This window comes from Chelonoidis abingdonii, chromosome 8 (assembly GCF_003597395.2).
Source record: "Chelonoidis abingdonii isolate Lonesome George chromosome 8, CheloAbing_2.0, whole genome shotgun sequence".
In the NCBI taxonomy this organism is placed as follows: Eukaryota; Metazoa; Chordata; order Testudines; family Testudinidae; genus Chelonoidis; species Chelonoidis abingdonii.
In genome coordinates, this window is record NC_133776.1 from 43,684,877 (window position 1) to 43,707,437 (window position 22,561).

General features: G+C 39.2%; 1 protein-coding gene across 8 annotated transcripts in view; it reads left to right on the top strand.

The window, feature by feature from the left end:
- Nucleotides 1-22,561, top strand: part of PER2 (period circadian regulator 2) — a 98,719-nt gene that overhangs the window by 31,732 nt on the left and 44,426 nt on the right. For 3 of the 8 annotated variants that reach the window (XM_075068555.1, XM_075068554.1, XM_075068562.1), the window contains exons 2-11: nt 1,433-1,495; nt 4,104-4,157; nt 7,500-7,665; nt 14,272-14,373; nt 15,784-16,263; nt 17,201-17,263; nt 18,218-18,372; nt 18,946-19,067; nt 21,919-22,120; nt 22,234-22,285. In XM_075068555.1, the coding sequence (XP_074924656.1) occupies nt 16,007-16,263; nt 17,201-17,263; nt 18,218-18,372; nt 18,946-19,067; nt 21,919-22,120; nt 22,234-22,285 (851 nt within the window). In that variant the 5' untranslated portion in view covers nt 1,433-1,495; nt 4,104-4,157; nt 7,500-7,665; nt 14,272-14,373; nt 15,784-16,006. Of the gene's footprint in view, nt 1-1,432; nt 1,496-4,103; nt 4,158-7,278; nt 7,666-14,271; nt 14,374-15,783; nt 16,264-17,200; nt 17,264-18,217; nt 18,373-18,945; nt 19,068-21,918; nt 22,121-22,233; nt 22,286-22,561 lie in introns of those variants that run through there. The other 5 variants (XM_075068561.1, XM_075068560.1, XM_075068556.1 and 2 more) reach the window with 4 other exon arrangements.

Here is a 22,561-nt window from a genome sequence, read left to right on the forward strand (position 1 = left end):
CCCTTAGTCTCCACATATATCCCATGCAATCTTTGGCCTCTGTGGAAATGTGCCTGTGAACAGGTTGCAACAAGGTTGTCAATCATGGGCAAACTTCTGTGTGCAGTGCTATTCCTAAGAGAAGAAAGGGAACAAGGGAAAATGTTGAATGTGGTGGTGGTGACTTAGATCTAAACCTATTGGGAAAGGAGAATAGGAAGGCTCATGAGAGACAGAGATTGAGAGAGCTATTGGAGTGTTTTGGGAAGCCTTGAATAATCCATACCTGTTGTGGAGGTGAGCAGTCATGGTGGAGGAGCAGCAAGAGAAAGGTGCTAAATCTGTGAGAGGCGTAGGATAAGCATTGCTTATGGTTTGGGAGGGAACATGGTCCTACTGGATGAATAAGGATGAAGTGAAGCAGTGGGAATAACTAGGTGCTGTGGGGAGGTGGAAGTCAAACTGTGCTTCAGATGGATTAGGTGCTTCAGAATCACAGATAACTAAGGTGGTGAGGTGTGGACTCAAGAATTCAGCCACGGAGGTTTGAGGCCTCCTGCACCCTTCAGTTCTGCCAGAACATACTTGAAGGAACTTTACATTCCCATTCTACTGTCCTGACAGCAGCATGCTGATAGTGAGTGGCTTCTGCTGAGACCACCTCTTTCATGGGTGTAAATCACATTTTCCAAGAACGGCTTTCGCAGTTGTGAATGCACAGCAGTGTGTCAAAGCAAGGGGCTAGTAATGGCCACAGTGAGCTCTGAACTTTATGTATGTACTGAGTACTTTTACCCCCATTGGATTACAGTATTTAGCTGAATACAGTTCAAAAGTTATCTGAAATGTTTTTCTCTTGCAAAGACTATAATTAAGGGTTCTCCGTTTGTCTTGCAAGAGTTGACTATTTCTCAAATACTTGTAGAGTAAGAAATGCAACTTTTTGCCATTCTTCAGGTGTTTGATCTCAATTTTTTTTCTAGGAATACAGATTCTTTAACTTGGATTTTGGCAGGCAAGCAATTGCATAAATGCCTTTGAAATGGGTTTTTCTAGCATATATATTTAAGGGTGCGTGTGTGTGTGTGTTTGTGTCTCTGTGTGTGTATCCTGTTGATTTAGGGTCTAAAACTGGTGTGAGGCTTTTTCAAATTTACAGAGGAAAACAGATCAGTAACTCTTCATGTACAGTTTAAGAAACAATATTGTAGTTTTATTTTCAGGTATCAGTTGTAGCTAAGCTAAGGAATTTTCCCCATTTCCTCAGGTTTCACCTTTGAATCATTATGTATTAATGAATGTAACTGCTCTCTAACTTTACAATTCATGTTTTCTGTCATGTGTGACTAGCCTTTTATTCCACTAATTAAATTGACTTATTAAATAAGTAGGATTTTAAAGTCCTTTTCTGTAGTTAGTTTTATAAATAATGTTGGGTTTGTTGTTTTTGCAGGAGAGTATTAACTACAGTTTCAGACCTTGATTTGGAAAGATCATAATTAGCACATTCATTAAGGTGAGTGTCTTACTTATGCTCTCCCCCAAGAAATGATCTGAAGTGTGTACATTCTGCTTTCTTGCTTACTCTGAACTTATTGTGTGTTGGGTGTGGGTGTGTGTGGTGGTGTTGCTTTGGAGTTGTTATTTATATATAAAGCTTTTTGACAAATAGGAAATACAGAACTGAGAGAGTGAGGTAAAAGTCATGAAGCACATGGAAATAAGCAGACTTCTGCTTCCGTTTTAGAAAGTGGAAGCCCTGTAGTGTTACATCTAATACCATGTGCTAGATGTGCTGCATCTTGCTATGCAATAAAATGATTTTCTGTTGTTTTCCAATATTTTGGGTTCTCCTTTCAGGTGTTTTAAGGAATTCTAATGCCAAAGGTGGTTCTGGGAACAGCAAATGAAGATGCTAATTTGCATTAGAGCCTGTGGGATTGTGGCTCAGGAGAAAATGGGCACAACTCTGCTCCTAAGGCTTGATGTTACAGGGGTTAGTATGCTTTTTTTGGTCAGATTCTAGTTTCTAGTCACTCTAGTACTAGTTTATATGTGGATTGTCTATGCCTAAATAGTCTTTGACACACACATTTCAAAATACTGCAGCCTTCTCTATACAGAGAACTGTTGCGATCATGAAAAGGTTACTTTCAGTACAATAGTTTTTAGTTTATCTGTGAATAGTCCGGTGATGCCTATGTAATGTATAAATCAAAATAGTATAGATGCTTACTGGGTTAATACTGTTTTAGATGGGAAATTAGAACTGAATTATAAATAGGGCTTCTGATTTTCAGGCTTTATTTCATTTTTGGAAGTTTATTTTTTGGCATTTTTTTCAGTTTTATGCAGATATCCAAAAATGAGGACTGGGGGTAGTGGGGGTCTTTTTGTATATATCCCTAGTGCTGTTTCAAGCACCACTATGTGAAGTGCACTAGCGAGTCTTTAGTGTATATTGGCAGGGTTTACATATACCAATTAATGAGCAGCATGTTAATGCGCTTTAGAAATTGTATCCCCATAGTTTGCATTACTGCCGCATGTAGACAGGGCCTTAAATACAAGCCAGGAAGCAGACACATTGCTATATATAGGGCCCTACCAAACTCATGGTTGATTTTGGTCAATTTAAAAAATCCTCAATTTCAGTTTCAGATCCTTAAATATGAAATTTCATGGTGGTGTAACTGTGGAGGTTCCAACCCAAAAAGGGGCTGGAGCGGGGGTGTGGCAGTATTGCCACCCTTACTTCTGTGCTGTTTCTGGTGGTAGTGCTGCCTTCAGAGCTGGGCAGCCAGAGATCAGCAGCTGCTGGCTGGGCGCCTGACTCTGAAGGGGCACTGCTGCCAACAGTAGTGCAGAAGTGAAGGTGGCATCATGGGGGGGTCCTCACTTTTTGAGGGGGCAGGGATGGTCTTTAGGTGAGTTACTGCCCAAGTTTTCATGGTTTGGGGGGTGGAGGGAAGTGTTCTGTGGTTAACACGCACACACGCGCACACACACACACACACACGCACACCCAGCCCAAGACACCTTTACCTCCCAAGCACCGGGGCGCTGGGCCCACAGCCAGGGGAGGGGTAAGGCTGGGGACACCCTGGTCGAGGGCTCCTATTGTACGTCAGGATCTAGCTGCTGGTCCTGGACGGACTGGTGAGGTATGGGACTTCCATCTTCAGGAACCTCTGCAGCTGCTGACTAGGAGCCCGGTTCTGAAGGTAGTGCCTCTGCCAGCAGCAGTTCAAAAAGAAGGATGGTATGGTATGGTATTGCCACATTTACTGCTGCAGCACTGCCTTCAGAGCTGGGCTCTCAACCAGCAACCGCCGCTTTTTAGCTACCCAGCACTGAAGGCAGAACAGAGGTAAAGGTGGCAATACTACGACCCCCCCCCCATACACCCTTTTATTGATGTTTGTTAAAATATGAAATCAGAAGCCTTAATAAATAACCATAGCTGAGTTCTTTGTCAATCATTTTATTTTCCTCTAAAAAGTAGGAAAACATGACTTCAGAAGATGAAAGCTGAGTGCAGAAGAAAAAACTAAGTTTTGATAAGGCTCCTTTGTACACTTCGGAGAGGGCAGTTCCTTGTGGATCAAGTTCAAGGAGAGTTTTCCATATGTAAGAAGTTGACAAACAGGCAGACAAGACTGATGTTGCAGGACTAGGGTGTGTGTGAGAAAACGAGTTACTGGACGCAGGGTTCTGGAAGACCTAGAAGACAAGGGCAAGTTTGAAGATGATGCAGTGAATAAGGGAAGATCGTGGAGAGCTTCAAATAAGGGGTGATGTGGTCGGGGCAATAAGCAAGGAAGATGATCTTAGAAGCTTCATTTTATGTAGGCTGGAGAGGGACAATGTATTAGAGAGGCTGGAAGGGAGGAGATGGATTCCTATACAAGAGTTTTGGCTAGTTCTATAACATTGCTGAGGATGTAGAATCAGAATTCTAAGCATTTTGGTGGTAATTAAAGAGGCTTACTATATTCATCAGTCATATCATATACATACCTAAATATCCTTCTGATCATTTGATCTTCATTTGTTGCTACAAAAACCTTAACTTGTTAAGTTTTTAAAGCTGACAGTTTACTATTCTGTTTTTAATACTACAGGTATGACTTCTGTTCCCTTTAAAAGGGGGATTTGACTTGGATCCCGTGATACAGGTGTGTCACCAAAGCAGGTTGTTGGCTCTTCTCTAATATTTGAAGACTTTCTGTTTTATGTTGTGTACAATATACGTAATTCAATCTCAAAAGAAATTATTTAATTAGTCTAAATGTTCTCTGTAGCTCAAATTTCAACTAGATTTCCTCTCATAGAAAAGCTCTTCTTAGGGTTCCATATTTGAGTGCTTTAATTTCTTCTTCTTCTCAGCCACAATTAGAAGCAGAAGACATTCTCTTTTTGGGGGAGAAATTAGCTGAATCCCATCGTGCTAAATGAGAGCCACTTAGTGTTTCTTTTAATCACTGGAATTTGTTATTCATATTTAATTTTCATGATACTTTTAATTTAAATAAGAAATCTTCTGAAGATGCATTCTCTATGTAATCTAAGATGCTATACATCCTTTGTATGGTTGTATTTCAAGGTATAGCTGGAAACTACCTTTTCAATTTCAAATAAATCTCTTTGACATAGACTTGGCTGCTCAGGTCAGTTAAACACTGAGCAAAAGGCATGTATTGAACCATTAAAAAGGTAATAACTTACCAAAAAAAAAATCTTTTCCCAAACATGAGCACAAGGAAGTCTGTATTACCCCACTTCAATCTACTTCACAGTTCCATCTTCAGTGAAACCGTTGATCTTGAAACAGAATCTTATTTTTAGTTAAGTTTAATTGAGAATTCCATGATTCATAGCAGGTTGTTAAACCAAATGCCGAATACATCATTCATGGAGAGAATAACAAGTCCTTCTGCTCATTTTCAAATATCTCAATTAATGAAGATAGAAATTAATTTCCATAGCCGAAATACTGTTTGGAGGGAGCTAGAAGGGAAAGGACACTGTCACCTACAATAAATATGAAAACTGGGAAAGACTGTGCAAGAGAATTCCTTAATTGTTGGAAATGCAGCCACATTTCCAGTGCAAAATTTTCAGATGTGCAAATAGTTCTGGCTAAGAGTTGTTGGTTCTAAAATTTTATTGTCAAAGGGACTGGATTTATTATGGAAAACTTGAGGCCAGATCCTGCATAGGGGAGGCCAAACATTGATGGAATTAATCTGTTCACAAGATTACCTGCTATGTAACATATAACCACAACACAAGACATTCTAAACTACTCTTTGGTACAGTCATTAGTATTATACTTAAAAAATTTCTGTAGTCTCTTAGAACCAACAAAAAGGGCCTCATCCTGTATTCTGTACACACCCAGGACTCACATTGACTCATGTCACATGTTGCAGAATGGAACATTGTGAATAAGTTTTTTTCCTGAGAAGTCTCGCCAACATTGTAGTGTACTTTAACAAACAGTAGTTGTAAAGACACAGCATTTATGATGAAACTTACTAACATATGCTGTTTTCCAACACATTTAATGAAAGGTTCTAGTGCTAGACCATTTTATTTTAAACCATTAGTCTTGGGTATTGAAATGCAATTTTTTTTTCCAGTCTATAAGTATTTTGAAAATGATTTAGATGTTTGACACATATAAAATACTGTTAGTTTTAATTTATTCTGCTACTTGTGTCTGCCATATACTGATTATACTTTCCAACATAGCTGGATGTTTTGGGTTCAACAGGAAATTCGGCCAACCCCCGCCCTCCTCCAAGTTTCATACAATCTAGAGCAGCCTCAGAAGGACCCAGAATTTACTAATGTATATTGCCAAAGAGCCACAGTAATACATCAGCAGCCCTGCATCAGTTCCCCTTCCCACCCTGCTCCCAGTGCCTTCCACCCACCCACAGCCCCATTGATCACTGCCTCCCTCTTCCTCCCCCACCCCCTGATCAGCTGTTTTGTGGCATGCAGGAGGATCTGGGATGGGGGAGGAGCAAGGGTACGGAAAACTCAGGGGAAGGGAAGGGGTGGAGTGGCGGCAGGGCCAGTGGCAGAGCTAGGAGTTGAGCAGTGAGCACCCCCTGGCACATTGGAAAGTTGGTGCCTGTAGCAACAGCCCTAGAGTTGGTACCTATACATGTAGCCACATATTAATTTCTGAAAAACTGCATGTGGCTCTGGAGCCACGAGTTGGCTACCTCGATCTAGACTCTTACTTTCCCCAAGATGTGCTGAATTGGATTTTAATGTACACCAAACCAGAACTTGAAAAATCCTCTTGCTAATGGGAAGCTTTTACTGATGAACATGAAGACTTAAGACATCAGTTCCTGTAGAATTTAACCTTTCCTTTAAAACAACAAAAGATGTTACTGCCCCATATGGTTGTAAAGATACCATTTCAAAAGGGATTGAAAACTAAAGAATGGGTGTTGACTTTGTCAGTAGACAGGCAGCTCCAGTGCTTTTGTTTCTTAGGCTATGTGTATACTACACAGCTTTTAGTGACATGGCTGTGTTGCTACAGCCATGCCACTAAAAGTCACGCAGTATAGCCGCTGTTTGTTGGCTGTCTTGCTGACAAAAACATCCACTCCCAACAAGCAGAGTTGGCGGCAGGAAAGGTCTTCTGCCGACAAAGTGCTGTTCACGATGGCGCTTGTTGGGGGCAAAACTTTTTTGTCTTTTGAGGTTTTTTTTTTTTTTGTTAAACACCTCTGAAAGACAAGAGTGTTTTGTCGTTTCATTGCCAGTGTATACATAGCCTTAGTTTAATAAGTAGAAGCAGAATGAAATGTGTATCTTTTCATTAAGATTACTGCTGTTGAGAACCTTTGTGGGCAGTGGTTAAACCGAGAACTGTACAAATTTCATATTTCTGCAGAGCATTAGGAGGGGAGAGGAAACACACAACTTCTTTTCAGGATTTATTATTTCAGAAAATTGTAGGTTTTGAATTTCAGACCCCTTCTAGCCCGATGCTGACAAGAAATATGGATAGTGAAAATCATTAGGCCAGAAATTTGAAATCTGAGTACCTGAAGTTGGCTCCTAAGCAAGTAGTCTAGTTTTTCCAAAGGTGCTGAGTACATGCAACTCCTGTTGACTTAAATGGGTGTTTAGTGGTGGTAAAGGCCACAAAATGTGGCTCTTAATTTGGAGGTGACATTTTTCAGCCAGTGCAGACTTAGAAGCGTCCTACCATGCTGCTGCTTATTCAGAACTCTACGTACTGTTTAGGTGTGTTCTATCTAGTTTAAAGATATTTGTATTTTGAAACTTTAAATAATTTTGCTGAAATCCAAGTGTATTAAAATATCCATATGCTTCCTTTTCTGGATGAGAATTCCTTCTTTGCCAAAAGGTTATCTGTGTAGGGTTGGCATAACTGTGAGCAATATTGTGGTATTTTTTTGTTCTCAAAGCTATAAGAAAAGGACATTGTTGGGGGGCCCTGGTATTTCTTTTATATTTTATAGTTTTAAAGGTGTCCGGACTCTCTAATGGATGAGGATTACCAGTAGAAGAGGAAGAGACACAGTTTAAGTGCAAGTGGGAGATTCTGGACCTAGGTACTTCTTGCTTTTTGATGCTAGCAGGGAGGGAACCTGATAACACTTATGCCAACCTTGATTAAAAAAGCAGGTAAGGAATGTGTGTAATTGTTCTGATTCATTTGAGTAGAAAGTTAGATTTTAAATAGTTTATACAAAAAGCTATTTTTCTTCCAATTGTGCTTTAATTTATCTTTAATTTCTGCTAATGTAAATATGCAAAAAATACAATAATAGAATCAACATATAAGCTCAGTGAATTAGGCTTTACTCACTGCCTTAAAAGACTGAATTTCAAGCATTAGGGTTTCTCAATGTAGATTGCAGCATCTACTTATTGGTTTGGATATTGCTGAGAATTTTTTTTATTGCTGTGAATTTTTAATGCTTAATGAATAGTTTAATACCAGAATTCTTCAAGTATTAAGCTTATGCTTATGGTGACTTGAAGAAGACTAGATGTGAAAAAACATGTTCAGGAAATAAAGATTCCTGGATTACTGTAAAAGTCTGCCAAGTAAGCACTGCTCTGCATTTTCCTTGTGCTGAGGTCTCAGAACACAAGTTTTTTGCTGTCTCTGTTCTGGAAAGAATGCCACATTAAGGATAATCTATTAACTCTTAGCTCTCAAATAAGTTTTAAGACTCAACTGTTTGTGTAGTTAGTCTTTTACAGGTACACAGACGACTTGTAGATTAATACTAAAGTGACTTCTCACTTTCGATGGCTGTTGTCAAGTTAGCATCCTTTTGTTACCAAGTCTGAGGAAGTATTTAAGCATTTCTTGCTTGCTCAGGGAGCTATGTCTTCAGTGTAAATTTTCACATCTAATTTTTCATTCAAATAGCATGGAATGGTCAAATCATCGTCAGTTGTTTGCCATATAACAACTGCAAAACAATACCAGTTGGCAAAGCAGCCCTCTAAAAGAGGACTTCTGGAAACATTTCACATTAATGAAGATTACAGTAGCAAACTCTAAAATCTATACTGTCAAGAATGATCACTCTGATATCTGTACTTGTGTATGCAGTCTGATACAACCGTCCTGGTAAAAAAAATTATCCTAAGGTATTAGAAAATGAGGCAAAATCGGCATACTTAGATTTTTAGAGAGAGTTAATTGTGTTCACTGATGTACATCACTAGTACTTCTGTAGTTTGGGGAAATTGAAATTAATTTGCTTTTCCTTTTTGCCATATGAAGACCCATAATTTATATGTTGTCACTTTGCCAATGGCTCTGGGCGTGGGGGTTTCAAAAATTTTAATAAGAGAGTGGTTGTGTCAAGGCAAAACTCATCCCATAGTATGAAACCAGTCACTCTGCACAATGTGAGCTTGTTACACCCCAAAATGAACACTATGTATGTGAAAGACTAGATAAGACTGTCTATATACAGAATATGTGATGGGATATACCATATGATAGAATAATCATTTTTGTTAGAACTTAACCATAGTCACTTGGCCACTTGTGCTTTTGTGAGAGAAACAAAAAAAAGACTCTAGGGGAAAAGAGACATTCCTCCCCTGGAGCGTAACTGTGGTATTTAAAGATGTGCCTGTCACCTTTCAAACCACAGCTTTTGATTTCTTTCCCTGGCAAGGCCATCTTTTCAGGTACCTACTAATTCAGCAAGATAGTTGCATAAGGTACATTACTCCTGGAGGAATTCTGCACCAAAAAAATTAAAATTCTGCACACATTATTTTAACATTCTACATATTTCTTTTCAACATAACATAATATAATTTCGCTGGTTTTAATTATTTTGGTAATTTATTTAAACTACAGAAAAATGGATGAAGAATTGGAGTGGGGAGCATTGGAGGAAATCACCAACCTCCTTCTGTCTAATAGTAATGTAGCTAGTATTGACCCTTTACTTCTAGTTATTAGACAACAAATATATGCAGCCATATGCTCAGGATTGCATCATAGGTAGGGCCCTACTAAATTCACAGTCCATTTTGGTCAATTTCACGGTCACAGGATTTAAAAAATTTAAATCTGAAATTTCCCTGTGTTGTAATTGTTGGGGTCCTGACCCAAAAAGGAGTTTGGGGGGGGAGTATGTGTCACAGGGTTATTGTACAGGGGGGTGCAGTACTGCTACCCTTACGTCTGCACTGCTGCTGGCGGCAGCAATACTGTCAGAGTTGGGTGGCTGGAGAGCAGCAGCTGCTGGCTGGAAGCCCAGCTCTGAAGGCAGAGCCCCCACCAGCAGCAGTGAGGAAGTAAGTATGGCATGGTATGGTATTGCCACCCTTATGCACTGCTTCTGGTTGGGCGCCCAGCCAATGGCTGCCGCTCTCCAGCCGCCTGGCTCTAAAGGCAGCACAGAAATAAGTTTGGCAGTACTGTGACTACCTTAAAATAACTTTGTGACCCCTCCCCCACAACTCCTGTTTGGGTCTGGACCCCCAACCTGAGAAATGCTGGTCTCCCCCATGAAATCTGTATAGTATAGGGTAAAAGCACACAGAAGATCAGCTTTCATGACAGGGGAGACCAGATTTCGCAGTCTATGACACATTGTTCGTGGCTGTGAATTTGGTAGGGTCCTAATCATAGCTAACTGAAGAGCAAGTGAGGTTTGGAGACTCAGACTTACAATTTATACTGGCTACCGACCTCTGCAAAAAGATCAGTAGCAAACAGTTCATGGGGCACATTTTGATAGGAAGTTTTTTTCAGTCCAAAAATTTAGACCAGTTCTAATCAGTAAAGCATCCTATTCGCATTTATAAGGCAATACTGTCCTTTTACAGTAAGGCTCCTTTATACTACTCTGGCAATGTAAAAGATTCTTAACATTTTTACACCTGCTTTATATTCCTGGGGGAATTCGCTAAGAACAATGGGAACAATTCACTAAGCAGTCAGGCTGCTACATTCTGCTACACACACACATTCTGATTTGTCTCTACTGGCTGCTCTGTGTGCCCAGACTGACCTGCCTGAACTGCTGTAGGGGCGCATAACCATTCTTCTGGCTTCCCTTTGCTTCCTCATCAGAAGTCATTTTTCTGTGGGGAAGCAAAGAAATCTCCGGGCGCCATGATGCAGAATCCCCCAAGAGTAGTATGTTGATGGGGGCATCTTCCCAGTGGAAATGACAAATGCACACAGCAGAGCTGCGCAATAGAGCTGTGCCAATGTTGTAAAATAGACAAAAGATGTCAGTAGCTGTAATTTAATTATTGTCAAATAGGTATTAAAAGTAGCTTCCAGAGGCCCCAGTCGTCATACTAGTTGCTGTACAGACACATAAGAAGAAACTGTCCCAGCTCTGAAGAATTTACAGTCTAAGGGCTAGTCTACACACTAGAAGCACTAAAGCTGCACCGCTGTAGTGTGTCTGGTGAAGCCGTATAAGCTGATGGGAGAGAGCTCTCCTGTTGACTTCATTACTTCACCTCTATGAGAGGTGGTAGCTGTGTTAGTGGGAGAAGCACTCTCACCGACATAGTGCTGTCTACATCAGTGCTTAGGTCAGTGTAACTTAAGTCTCGTATGGGTGTGGATTATTCACACCCCTGAGTGATGTAAATTATGCTGAAGTAAGTGGTAGTATAGGCAAACCCTTACATTCTGCATATAGGAAGATACAATTATCTGATTACATATGAGACTTAAGAGAATTTGGGGTGGAGAAAAAAGAGGGGAAGTTGTACTCAGACTCATAGAATTTAAGGTCAGAAGGGACACCCACCACCTGCACAACGCAGGCCACAGAATCTCACCCACCCACTCCTGTAACAAACCCCTAACCTATGTCTGAGTTATTGAAGTCCTCAAATCGTGGTTTAAAGACCTCAAGGTGCCGAGAATCTTCCAGCAACTGACCCGTGCCCCACGCTGCAGAGGAAGGCAAGAAACCTCAGGTTTGGTTAAAGCATTGCCTCTAGAACAGTTCTGTCTGGGATCCTTTCTGTTTTCGCTTATATGTTAATTGAGATACACAAGTCTGTTTCATTTGGTAAAATAAAACTTACAAATGCCAAGATTTTTCAAAGGTAACTTAATTTTGGGAGCTTTTGTATTTGTGATGTCCAACATGACACACTTACAAAAAATCAGATCCTTTTTAAAGTGTTGAACTTTGAGAATCAGGCCCCTTAAGGTGTGTCATATTGGGCACTTACAAAGTCTTTTTTTCAGTGGGTCAGTGCTTGCAATGCAGCATCTCCTTATTGGGCAACTAACTTTTTATATGTGACATCTGTTTCTATTTGGTGCATTAGAGCCACTGAAACCAAATTTCAAAGTAAAATAACTTGCATGCCATTTATAATAAGCAGAAAAAAGATGTCATAAGAAAAACAAGGCTAATTTTGCTTCCTTGTTAACCTTCTTCGAAACATAGGAAATGATATATACTGTATCTCTGACATCCATTGCTATTGGTCTGTCGGTCATCTTGTTCATAAATCACCTTGTTAGCTTGGTAGAAAATATTGCTCTTCAGAGCCACAGTTCACACTCATGGGGTTTTGTGCACTTGTTCTGACAGGCAGATAGAGGACAGGGAAATACTCAAGTAGGGAGTGACATAAGCAGCATCCCTGGGATTTCATTTTTTCGAGCACATTTAGCTCAAGTTGTAGATTTTGTTACCACACGCAGATATCTCTAATTTGAGTTAAGTGGTGCTTTAAGCTTGAGTTTAGCTGGCTAGTCGGGGATGGGGATGGGTTGAAGCTTGAATGAAGCTAGTGCTCGAATTAGTAATGGAGTGGTGATACAACTCCTCAGGTTGCATCAGTCTTAAGCCAATCACTCTGTGCTGATAATGAAATCACACTGTGTAATTCCAATATTGTTGTGCAGTGTAGTCACACTTCATGCGGTAACTTAAGTATACTAACTTAAGATATCTGTTATAGTGAAAACAAGCCCTCTGGTAGACTTCTGTAGTTACTGGTTTCCTTCCTACCTTCTACTATCTTGGAAGGACTTGTGTAAAATAAATAGTGATGGAATGATTTTCCATAAGAGGAACTCAGGCTGGCTTGCTCTTCGTGACCCAAAGACATGACTATAGATAAGTCTGGCTTACCATCTCAGTAGCTGACCTGATTTTAGACCAGAAGTAAGCTGCCTTGTAACAGAGCTTTTGAGGTAAATGCCTCTGCCAGTTCTTTAGATTTCAACTCCTCCTCCCAATATGGTTTCCATGTTAAGGTTGGAGGCCTACAAAACATCTCTTTACACTTTGGGAGCCTTGAAATGCATTTTTTCCTATACTTGAACGGTGTGATTAGGTACCTAACTCACATTGATTTCAGTGGGGTCTAGATGGCTAAATACCTTTGTGAATCCCATTCAAAGTTTTTAAGTTGGCTTATCCTGGCTGCTGTGGTTCTTGATTTCCAGCTCCATGTATGCCAATACTAAACTGGTGTCTACATGAGGTTGTTATACAGAAAGGCTTTTCCTGTTAGACTTTTTTTCTCTGCAGCTTCTCAGACAAGTCCTTACTTAGACCATCCTGTAAGTTTTTAGTCTTTTAACTACCATAGTTCATAAAGGGACTTCGCCTCCTTTGTGCCTTGGAAACCAAGCCCAAATTCCAGAACATCAGTAACAAAAGAGGACTTGTGTTATTTCTCAGAAATCTTAATTAAATTATTATATACTAGTTTTTTTCCAAGGACATTTCTGGACATTGTGGGAAAGGTCTTAAAAATGGATCCCGTGGAAGCTGCGCATGTCACTAAACCAATTCCTTTTTTTTTGTTTTGTTTTGTTTGTTGTTGTTGAATGACCAAGTGAACAAATAAAATTGACCATAATGTATCTAACATAAGGTTGTAAAATGATCTTGTGGCCAGGTCTTATTGGCTGAGACATACAGGGCAAAACTATTACTAATAATTATTGCCTTAGGCAGATTGCTGTAAAAAATTAAATTTTGATTTTCTAGCACAGTACAGCTTTAGATATCATGAACCTAAATGCTGGAAGGACAAACGGTATAGTGAATTAGGTGGGCATTATGTATTGGACCTTTCCTAGATCTGGTGCTTGGTTTCTATATAGGCACCTACTTACTTAGAGAATGTCCATTCACTAGAAGTGAATTGTCTAGTCTTTTTGATCCTAGGTAACTGAGAGAAGATTTTATTATATGTCATTTTTAAATGCTACTGGGAGTTTCATCTAAGGGCAAACTTCAATGTGATTGAGACCTTGAACAGATTTTTTTAATTTAATAGCTTCTAGCCAAAAGCCCATCAGTCTGAAATGAAGGAAGAGAAATTCCCCTATTCTGTAACACTTTTTTTTTCTTGCCACACTATAGACCAATGCAGAGCTCCTCTTTTTCCTTTTCTTGTGTGTTCCAGTTTAAGTAACTTTAGGGAGACACAAGTAGCTGCTTATTTTGGCTCAGGAAAAACTGCTGAAATAAACTGTAGTTGAGAATTTGTGCTACTATAACAAATCTCCACCTATTGATCTGTCTGTATGTGAATGAACAGCTTTGAGCCTGTCAGCTCAGTCATGATTGGTGGATCTGAACTGCATAAATTCACTATGCTGGTAGAAAAATACTGCCTCATGTTACTGGCAAAAAGCTGTTCAGGTTTCCAGCAAATATTCTAATTGTCAGAAAATATTTATAGTTATCAGTAGTGACTGCTAAAATAAACGCCCCTAAAAACACTTCCTCTTCCAACCGAAAACAGATCTCTTGTGCACATCTTTGGCTGAATGAGAAGAAGAGCGATTATTTGCTTCTGAGAACATGAAATAAATGTAAAATGTCTGGAAAACCAAAAATTAGGAGGGTAAGAAAATAGTTTCAATTGTTTTTCTGGGGGAAAATAGGAGAATTTTTAAAATATCTAAGTTAAAACCACCTGACTGTTGTAGGTTTGGTCTTTTTCTTTTGTGTGTTAAAAAGCAGGGCACTAGTAGTAGTGCTTGCGAAACTTACACGTTTTCACTCTTTTGTGCTCCGTCTGAAAACCACCAGACTGGGAAGGCAAACGGATGGTAGTGTTATGTGTTTTAGTGGGGAAAAATACCAGACGCTGAATTGCTCATATTCTAGGTAAGAATAAAAATAATTTCCTTTGTCTAGTGTTACCTTAATGTTGTTCAGAGCACAGTAATCCTGGAAATGTGCAAATGACCCGTAAGCCTATTCTGCTGGAACAAGCGTTGCTGTTTGTGGATCAGGGAAAGCTAATTTCCTAAATTTGTTTCTCCTATGTGTTTTTCTGGGGTTTAGTTCGCTGCTTAAGGATGACTGCTATTTGGTGCTTTTTACCTTTGATGGCAAGTCCTTAACATGTTGATTATTGCTTTCATACTGTTGATGTCATTTTTAAAAATTTGATAACTGCCGTAACAGCAGCTCTTTTTCTTTCCTTAGAGGTGTGATTTCCCAAGCACTACTTGACATTTTTGGTTGTGCTTAATGTTAAAAGGTCGATTTAAAGAACGGCATTCTGGCCATCTATTTTTTTTTTTTTTTTTTTGCTTTTGTCACTTAGGATTATTGTAACTGAGACAAATGAAAGAATTCTTTTTGTCTAGGTTGTCCTCAAAATGCACTAGATCCATAGTCAATTCACTGTTTCCACTGGATAGTCCATCTCCTCTGTTTGTCGGTCTCTCGTGCAGCAACAAAGGAAAGAATTCTTTAAAATGGGAAAATGAGATTGTATGCCCCCTAAAACTAGTAAAGCAGCCTTTGAAATGAACTATTTTCTAGTTCATTGTGTTAGTTCAAGTCTTCAGCAGAAATAGTAAGATAGAAACACAACCTGTCATATATTCTTGATTTTTGCATATTTGTATACAGTCCCAGCCAGTAAAGATGACAGAAATAATATAGACTAAGAAATGAGCAATATTGAAATTTTTGAAAAGGCTGTCTTCTAATAAAAAAATCACTTTATTTCACCTTCCTTTTCCCCTGTGAATTTTGAATATTTGTTTTATAACATTGTTATTAGCCTTGAATTAAATATAGAAATGTATTCATGAAACATTTCGGAAATGTTTAAATGTGTCAGCTTCTGGGATAAAATATTAATAATGAAACTCTTGAAACTAAAACTTAACATTAGAGCTACTCATATTTCAGTTTTGATTGCCCAATAACAGAACTTTAATATTGAGCAAACTGAAAAAAATTGATTAAAACAAATTGTTTCAGCATTGTTTACTTTTCCCCCCCTTCCCTGTAGGATTCTGGATTCACACTTCAAGACTGGCAATCTTGTATGCAGAGCACAAACGTGAATATGGCTTGACTAATTCTTGATCTGCGCAAATATTGCTAATGAGTGTTCAGTGGACTGTATTAAGATTGGGGGTTCTACTCTAGCACTGAGGAGCAGAACCCACAACAACTTGAAATCAGTGGAAATATTTCTCAGCAGTCAAGACTCATCAAAGCAGCAATAAAAAATGAATGGATATTCTGAACTTGCAAACAACCATAGCCAAATGATTGCTGAGGAGACTGATGGTCAAACCAAGCCTGAACGACATCCAGATACTCTTCAGGAGGACATTGAGATGAGCAGTGGCTCAAGCGGTAATGACTTCAGTGGAAATGATATGAATGAAAATTACTCTACTGGCCAGGATTCTCAAGGCAATGAATCTGATGAAAATGGGACAAATACAGCAATGCTCATGGAGTCTTTAGATTGTCATAAAAGGTAATATGTTGATTTTTCTCCACTCATGTTTTTCTTAAGATTCTTAAAACCTAACCTACTTTCATGTTAATACATGCAATGTAATCTGTGTTGGGCTGTGTTGCTATGCTTAGTGCTTTTTCCATTCCATGCTGATTTATTATTTATTCATTGATTACTGGCTCATTCCATAATAGGCAGATAGTAGTTTGCATTTACATAGTTACTTTCTTCTACTTGAAGAGAATAATGCTATGGTGAAATACTTTTGAAAGTAGAGCCATATGAGAACATTCAAGTAGAAAAATATAGTAAAAATGCTACTGGAAGTGCAGCAAAGAAGTTTGTCTTCATATTTTCTGCTAAGGCAAATAGATTGGTGAGGTAAGGCTTTTAACTGCTTGTTTTCATCACTTCAGAATCTCCATATCTTATTGCTTAAAAACAGTGCAGTCTGGTTTAAATTAAAGTATTCAAATTGTGACTTCAGAACAGAATTTCAGTTTAAAATCAGATTCAGAATGCGTCTTTCCTATGAATAAATCTTGTTTGTCAAGTTGAAGCATTAACAATATCTTGTGCCTTTCTTTTTAAATCCTGAGAGTATTATTTTAGGAGAGTAGAGAAAAAAACCATGAAGTGGTGATATACGTCACACCTTTGTATGGCTGTCTGTTAATGACACAACTGCTGGACACTCTACCATTATTAGTCTACTATATAGTGATTGATTTAGTGGATACATCAATCTACCGTAGAATTACGTCTTTTTTTAAGCATATGTAACATTTACACACCAGCTAGTTTGGCTGAAGCTGCTTAGTTGGCATTATCACCAGTTTCATTGGTATGAAGTTGATCTGTTAGTTTAAAGTAACAAATAGAAAATGGAGATGTTAAAGCTAAACACAACTTGTATTTGGCTTTATTAACATCACTGAGGTTGTTCTGTTTTCAGCTCGAATGCATTTAGCCTGATGATTGCAGACTCTGAACATAATCCATCTACCAGCGGATGCAGGTAAATAAAAAATAGACTATTGTGCATTTCAAAATAAGTTTTAAAGCAATGATGGGATAATGCTGTTTGAGGTTATTGTTGAGAACAAAAATGAATTAACTATTTAAAATTTGGTAAATCTAGTTCAGGGTCTCTCACTCTGTGGTTGACCCAAAAATAGGTTGCAAGAATGTCAAAGGTCACGTGGGAGGCCATGGCTCAGGGTTGGGTTCTCCACCTGGGGGAGTTGGAAGACTTGGGGGTGGAGGATTGCAAAGCCTGTGCAGCACTCACTTCACAGTAGTGGCTCCAGTCCGACAAGGCTGGCTGGGTTTAGCTCCCTGCCCTGGGCGTTTGTGACCTAGGGCATGTGGTTTCAGCGCTGCTCAGGTTTGGCCCCGCTGCCCCTCCGTTATGAGGTGGGGTGGCTGGCTGGGCCAAATTTGGGTGAGTATTGCTGCAACCCCATATGCCAGGTTGCAACTCCATTCACACAAATTTGGCCCCGTCAGCCCATCCTTCAGGTGGACCTGGCCAACCCTGAGCGGGGCTGTGACTCTGGAGGTTGCAACGCCCAAAGCCGGGAGAGTAGCTCACCCAGTCCCCTGTGACATAAGCCACCTCAAAGGTACTTGCAGTGTACTTATTACATTAATGTGTGTATCAGATGTCGTGGGCAAAAAATATTCAGTAAGACAGGTGTTCTTTCACTAAAGCTATTTTACTGGTTTGTGACAGGCCATCAAGTTTACAAATGGGTCATTAGCCCAAAAAGGTTGAGAACCCCATATGTAGCTAATGTAGCAATTATTGCAAATCCTAAAGTCTCTTTGAAACTAAATGCTTCCAAAATTATATTAAATAAATTTGTAGAACTAGTCTAATGATGTGATAAATGTCAAAAGGCTTTAGTTTTCTGGAAGGTCTGGTATCAGTTTAAATAACAGTGTAACTTTTTTTGTTTTAATTTTATAGCAGTGAGCAGTCCACTAAAGCCAAAACACAGAAGGAATTGAGGAAAACATTGCAGGAGCTGAAAGCCCGCCTTCCTCCTGAAAAAAGACTCAAAGGAAAATCTAGTGTGCTGGCAACATTGAAATATGCACTTAAAGGCATTAAACAAGTTAAAGGTAATGTAGCCGAAGAAATATTTAAATTATATTGAATAAAAGTAAGCTCCAGAGCTAGAATCCAAACGTGGATCTCTTTATAAAGTCAAGTTCATAATAAATGAAAGATCATAAAACTAATGTAGTTGTAGAATTTGGGTAATTTGGGTTTGTGACTCTGCCAAAAAAAAACAAAAAAACCATGGGGGCAGGGTAAGCATTTACAGTAACTTTTTAAGATATTAAAAACAAAACAAAACAAAAACCTAGTAAAATGTAGGATGAGACTCGATTTTATTTAAAAATACATTTTTGGTATTTAGTTAGCCATTCACTTACAAATTGTAAGTGATATTGACTATAGACAATATTCAGCAATGCCTTCTATCCAATGATTGCCAAGTACTTCACAGACTGTAATGAACTGAGTTAAATGCTTTTCTCGTGGTGGAAATGGGAATAGAACTTAGATACCATGTCCTGTACTTAACCACAAGCTCATGCTTTCTACCCAGTCAGTGTTAGCAGGCTCGATGTTAACTGGTCACATTTCGAAATGTGAATATAAAAAACTGGCTTAATATTCTTATGTAGCCAATGAAGAATATTACCAGTTACTGATGATTAATGAAAGCCATCCTTCTGGTCTTGATGTATCGTCTTATACGGTGGAGGAAGTTGAGAACATTACTTCAGAATACATCATGAAAAATGCAGTGAGTATGCTGACCCAGTACTGCAGTGTGTATGTAATTGGTGGGTGTGGTGGAATTCTTAACTGTAACCTTTCTTTAAAAAACAAAACAAAAAAAATTGGGCATAATGGATTAATGCCTTGTTGCCAGCAGCTTTGATGGTTTTGTTGCTGGTATTGGACACTGCATTTCTGAAGGTTGTGCCCTGTGATGGGAAAGCATTGATCATGCTGGATATTGCAACTATACACTTTTCCCATATGCTAGAGAAATAAAACAACTGAAAAGAACACAAAATTCTTAATTCCAAATAATGGGCTATCTGACCCTGACTGCTACTTTTATCATCTGTTGCAAAGCATCCGCTCTAGAAATGAGGGATTTGATCCTGGCAAATACTTATGAATCTGATCATTAAATTATCTTGGGCAGAAGTTCACTCTGGAGCTTACAGTATGGTGGTAAATACTAAACTGCTTTGGCTTATGTGTAGAGAAGTAGTGCCTCACAGTCTAGGGAGCTAATGTATCTGGTGAGACTGCACCTAGGTTTCTTTGTTCAGTTTTGGACACTTTTTCAGTACAGGAAAGTTGACTACAAAATTTGTAGAAAATTCAAATAAGAATTTAGGAGGACAGAATTAAAACGCTGACTCTTCAAACAGACTGGATCCTGGTCTACACTACAGTGTTTGGTCAATGTAAGGCAGCTTACATCGACCTGATTGTATCAGTGTATACACTACAGCCTGGGCCACCAATGTGTGTGCCTTACTACACTGACATAATAACTCCACCTCCACAAGAGTCATGGGGCTTATGTCAGTGTAGTTGTGGGTTACTTACATCTATTGGCTGTCATTGTCAATTTCATGGCTCTGCTTCCCTGCCAGGAACAGGGCAGCTGCACAGAACACTACTCATGGATCTCTCTGCCAGAAACCTGGTTGCCCCTGCAGGCTCCCGGCTCCCCCTCCTAGAAGCCTAGCGGCCTCCTCTGGGCTCTCGGCTCCCCACTGGGAGCACGGCTTCCCCTAGAAGGGAGTCCTGCACCCAGAGTCCTGGTCACGCTGCCACTGTTAACTTGGTGAAAGCTCCTGGTGAGGATGCACACCACCAACAGAAGAAGAATAGTGTGGATGAACATGAAGCACTGCAGTAATTACTGTAGTGGCTTAAGATGACATAACATAGGTCGTCTTAAGTTTACAGTGTAGATATATCCTGGGAGTTCCTCTTAGTATTTGGACTACTTCATGGGCTTGGAAGCACCTGTTAATATCGGGGCAGATGACATCTCCCTCCTCTAGTTGTCTTGCAGAATCTGGGATAGAGGAGGTGCCTGACTGAGTTGTGAAACTCCCAGCAAGTCCATCATTGGAGATTAACCAGGAGATGCTGGGTTGGCAGGAAAGGGAAGAAACCCCCTTCCTCAGAAAACCCTAAGAAAGAAATGGAGAAGCTGGGGAAAGTGCATCCCCTGCCCGTTCCAAAGAAGCTGAGGGGGAGGCAGTAGGCCTGGAGGGATCACCCCCAATGTAATAACCAAAAAGAGTAGGGGTAAGAGGCAGTGGAGGAGCTGAAATAAAAATGTTCTTCACTGAGTTCAGGGAGAGGTGCTAGAGAGGCTGCAGGAATGCTCTGGGCTAACCCCTTTTGAGAAGGCAAGAGTTAAGATTGGCCAAGGCTATACACTGTGGAGGGCCGGCATTTACCTTCAACTTCTTTCCACAGAGCACAACAGAGGGCTTTGACCTCTCTTTATGTGGGCCTTCATAGTCTGTGCAGGTGGCAGCTGACTACTCTGGGTTCGTGAGGGTCTCTCAGCAATGAGGGAGAATAAATGTTCTTTAAGTTCATGTTTTAAGGCATAAACTAACCACTGCCTGATGGGGTTTAGAGGAAGAAACTTCCCTTATGTATCAGTGATTCCATAATTGTCTACTACAGGATTCTTCACCGTGTTCTGAAGTATTTCAGTTGGCTATTATCAGGATACTGCTCTAGATATCCCTTGTGGTCTGATCAGGAAAGGCTACTTCTGTGTTCCTATGAATAGTTAAAGGGGTATAAATAGCAGTATCCAGATAAAATGGTATTAAGGGAAAAAACGTAGGCAGAATATCAAACGTTAATTCACACTGAGATCTGTTAGACTGTAGAGTTTTCCAACAGCACAGATCAAACTTTTGTTTCTCAAGTTGTATAAAACAGAACTGGACAAAGGTATTGATGCATATGCTGCATAGAATCTGTATTTCAACAAGATAGATGTCACTCGGCCACCTAATAGATTTCCATTTATTAACTTTTGTGTTAACCGCTTGTCCATAAATTAGTGTACTAAATTACTAAGCATGGGCATGTTCATTTTGGCTGTAGATGAATGTACTGATTTGCGTTATCTTTAAGGCACTTGAATAATTAAATTTTATAAATGCAAAATATGCCTGTGATATTAACATTTATGAAGAGGAAAACTGTAGTGACCAAGTCCAGCTGTCTCTGTATCCAAAGTAACTTCTGCATTATGATAGAGTCAAGTCCATGTAGTAAGATTTTACAACCAACTGCTAAAACTATATCAAAATATGTATTAAAACCATCACCTACTTCAGGAAGTGTTTATATCAGCTACATGTATTTTTCAGGCAGTTAAAAGAATTTTGTCTTGAGACTTGATGTATATTTGGTTTACATACAGTACATTTGGTTTAATCATTTCTTATTAGTTAAAAATAGACGAGATGAATAATACTTAACATCAAATTAGTTTGAACTTCCAAATACCATTTTTAAACCACTGTATTATCCAAGAAAAAGATTAAAATTTTTCTCTTGTCTAAAATGTTTGAGATTTTGTTATTGCTTAGGACATGTTTGCTGTAGCTGTTTCCCTGATTACTGGGAAAGTCTTGTACATCTCTGATCAAGCTGCCTCTATTCTCCGCTGTAAAAGGGATTTCTTTAAAAATACCAAATTTGTGGAGTTCTTGGCACCTCAGGATGTCAGCGTTTTCTACAGCTCTACTACCCCATACAGATTGCCATCATGGAGTATTTGTAATGGAGTTGGTAAGTACTCTCAGCATTGAATACATCTCTGTTTTTCAGTAACAACCATTTTGGAATACAAAACTTGAAACTGCTTATTGCAACTTGTTATGAAATCCATTTAATATTTTTAGAGTCTTCCACACAAGACTGCATGGAGGAGAAATCATTCTTCTGTCGCATCAGGTAAGACCAAATATTAAAATTAGACTTGAAGTATTAAACACTGAGACCATTCATGTCAAAAAGTACTCAGTGGATTCTTAATTCACTGTCCCTTTTTCCTTATATGAAAACAAGGCAAATTTCATGCATGGCCTATGGTTATCTAACATACGCTATAGAGATTGTTATAGAAAGTAACTGCAAAGCAGATTCAGGAAACTGCATCGCAGTTGTTAATGCAGTGTAGTTGTAGCTGTCTATCTCAGGATATTAGAGACAAGGAGGGCTGTGGGAATA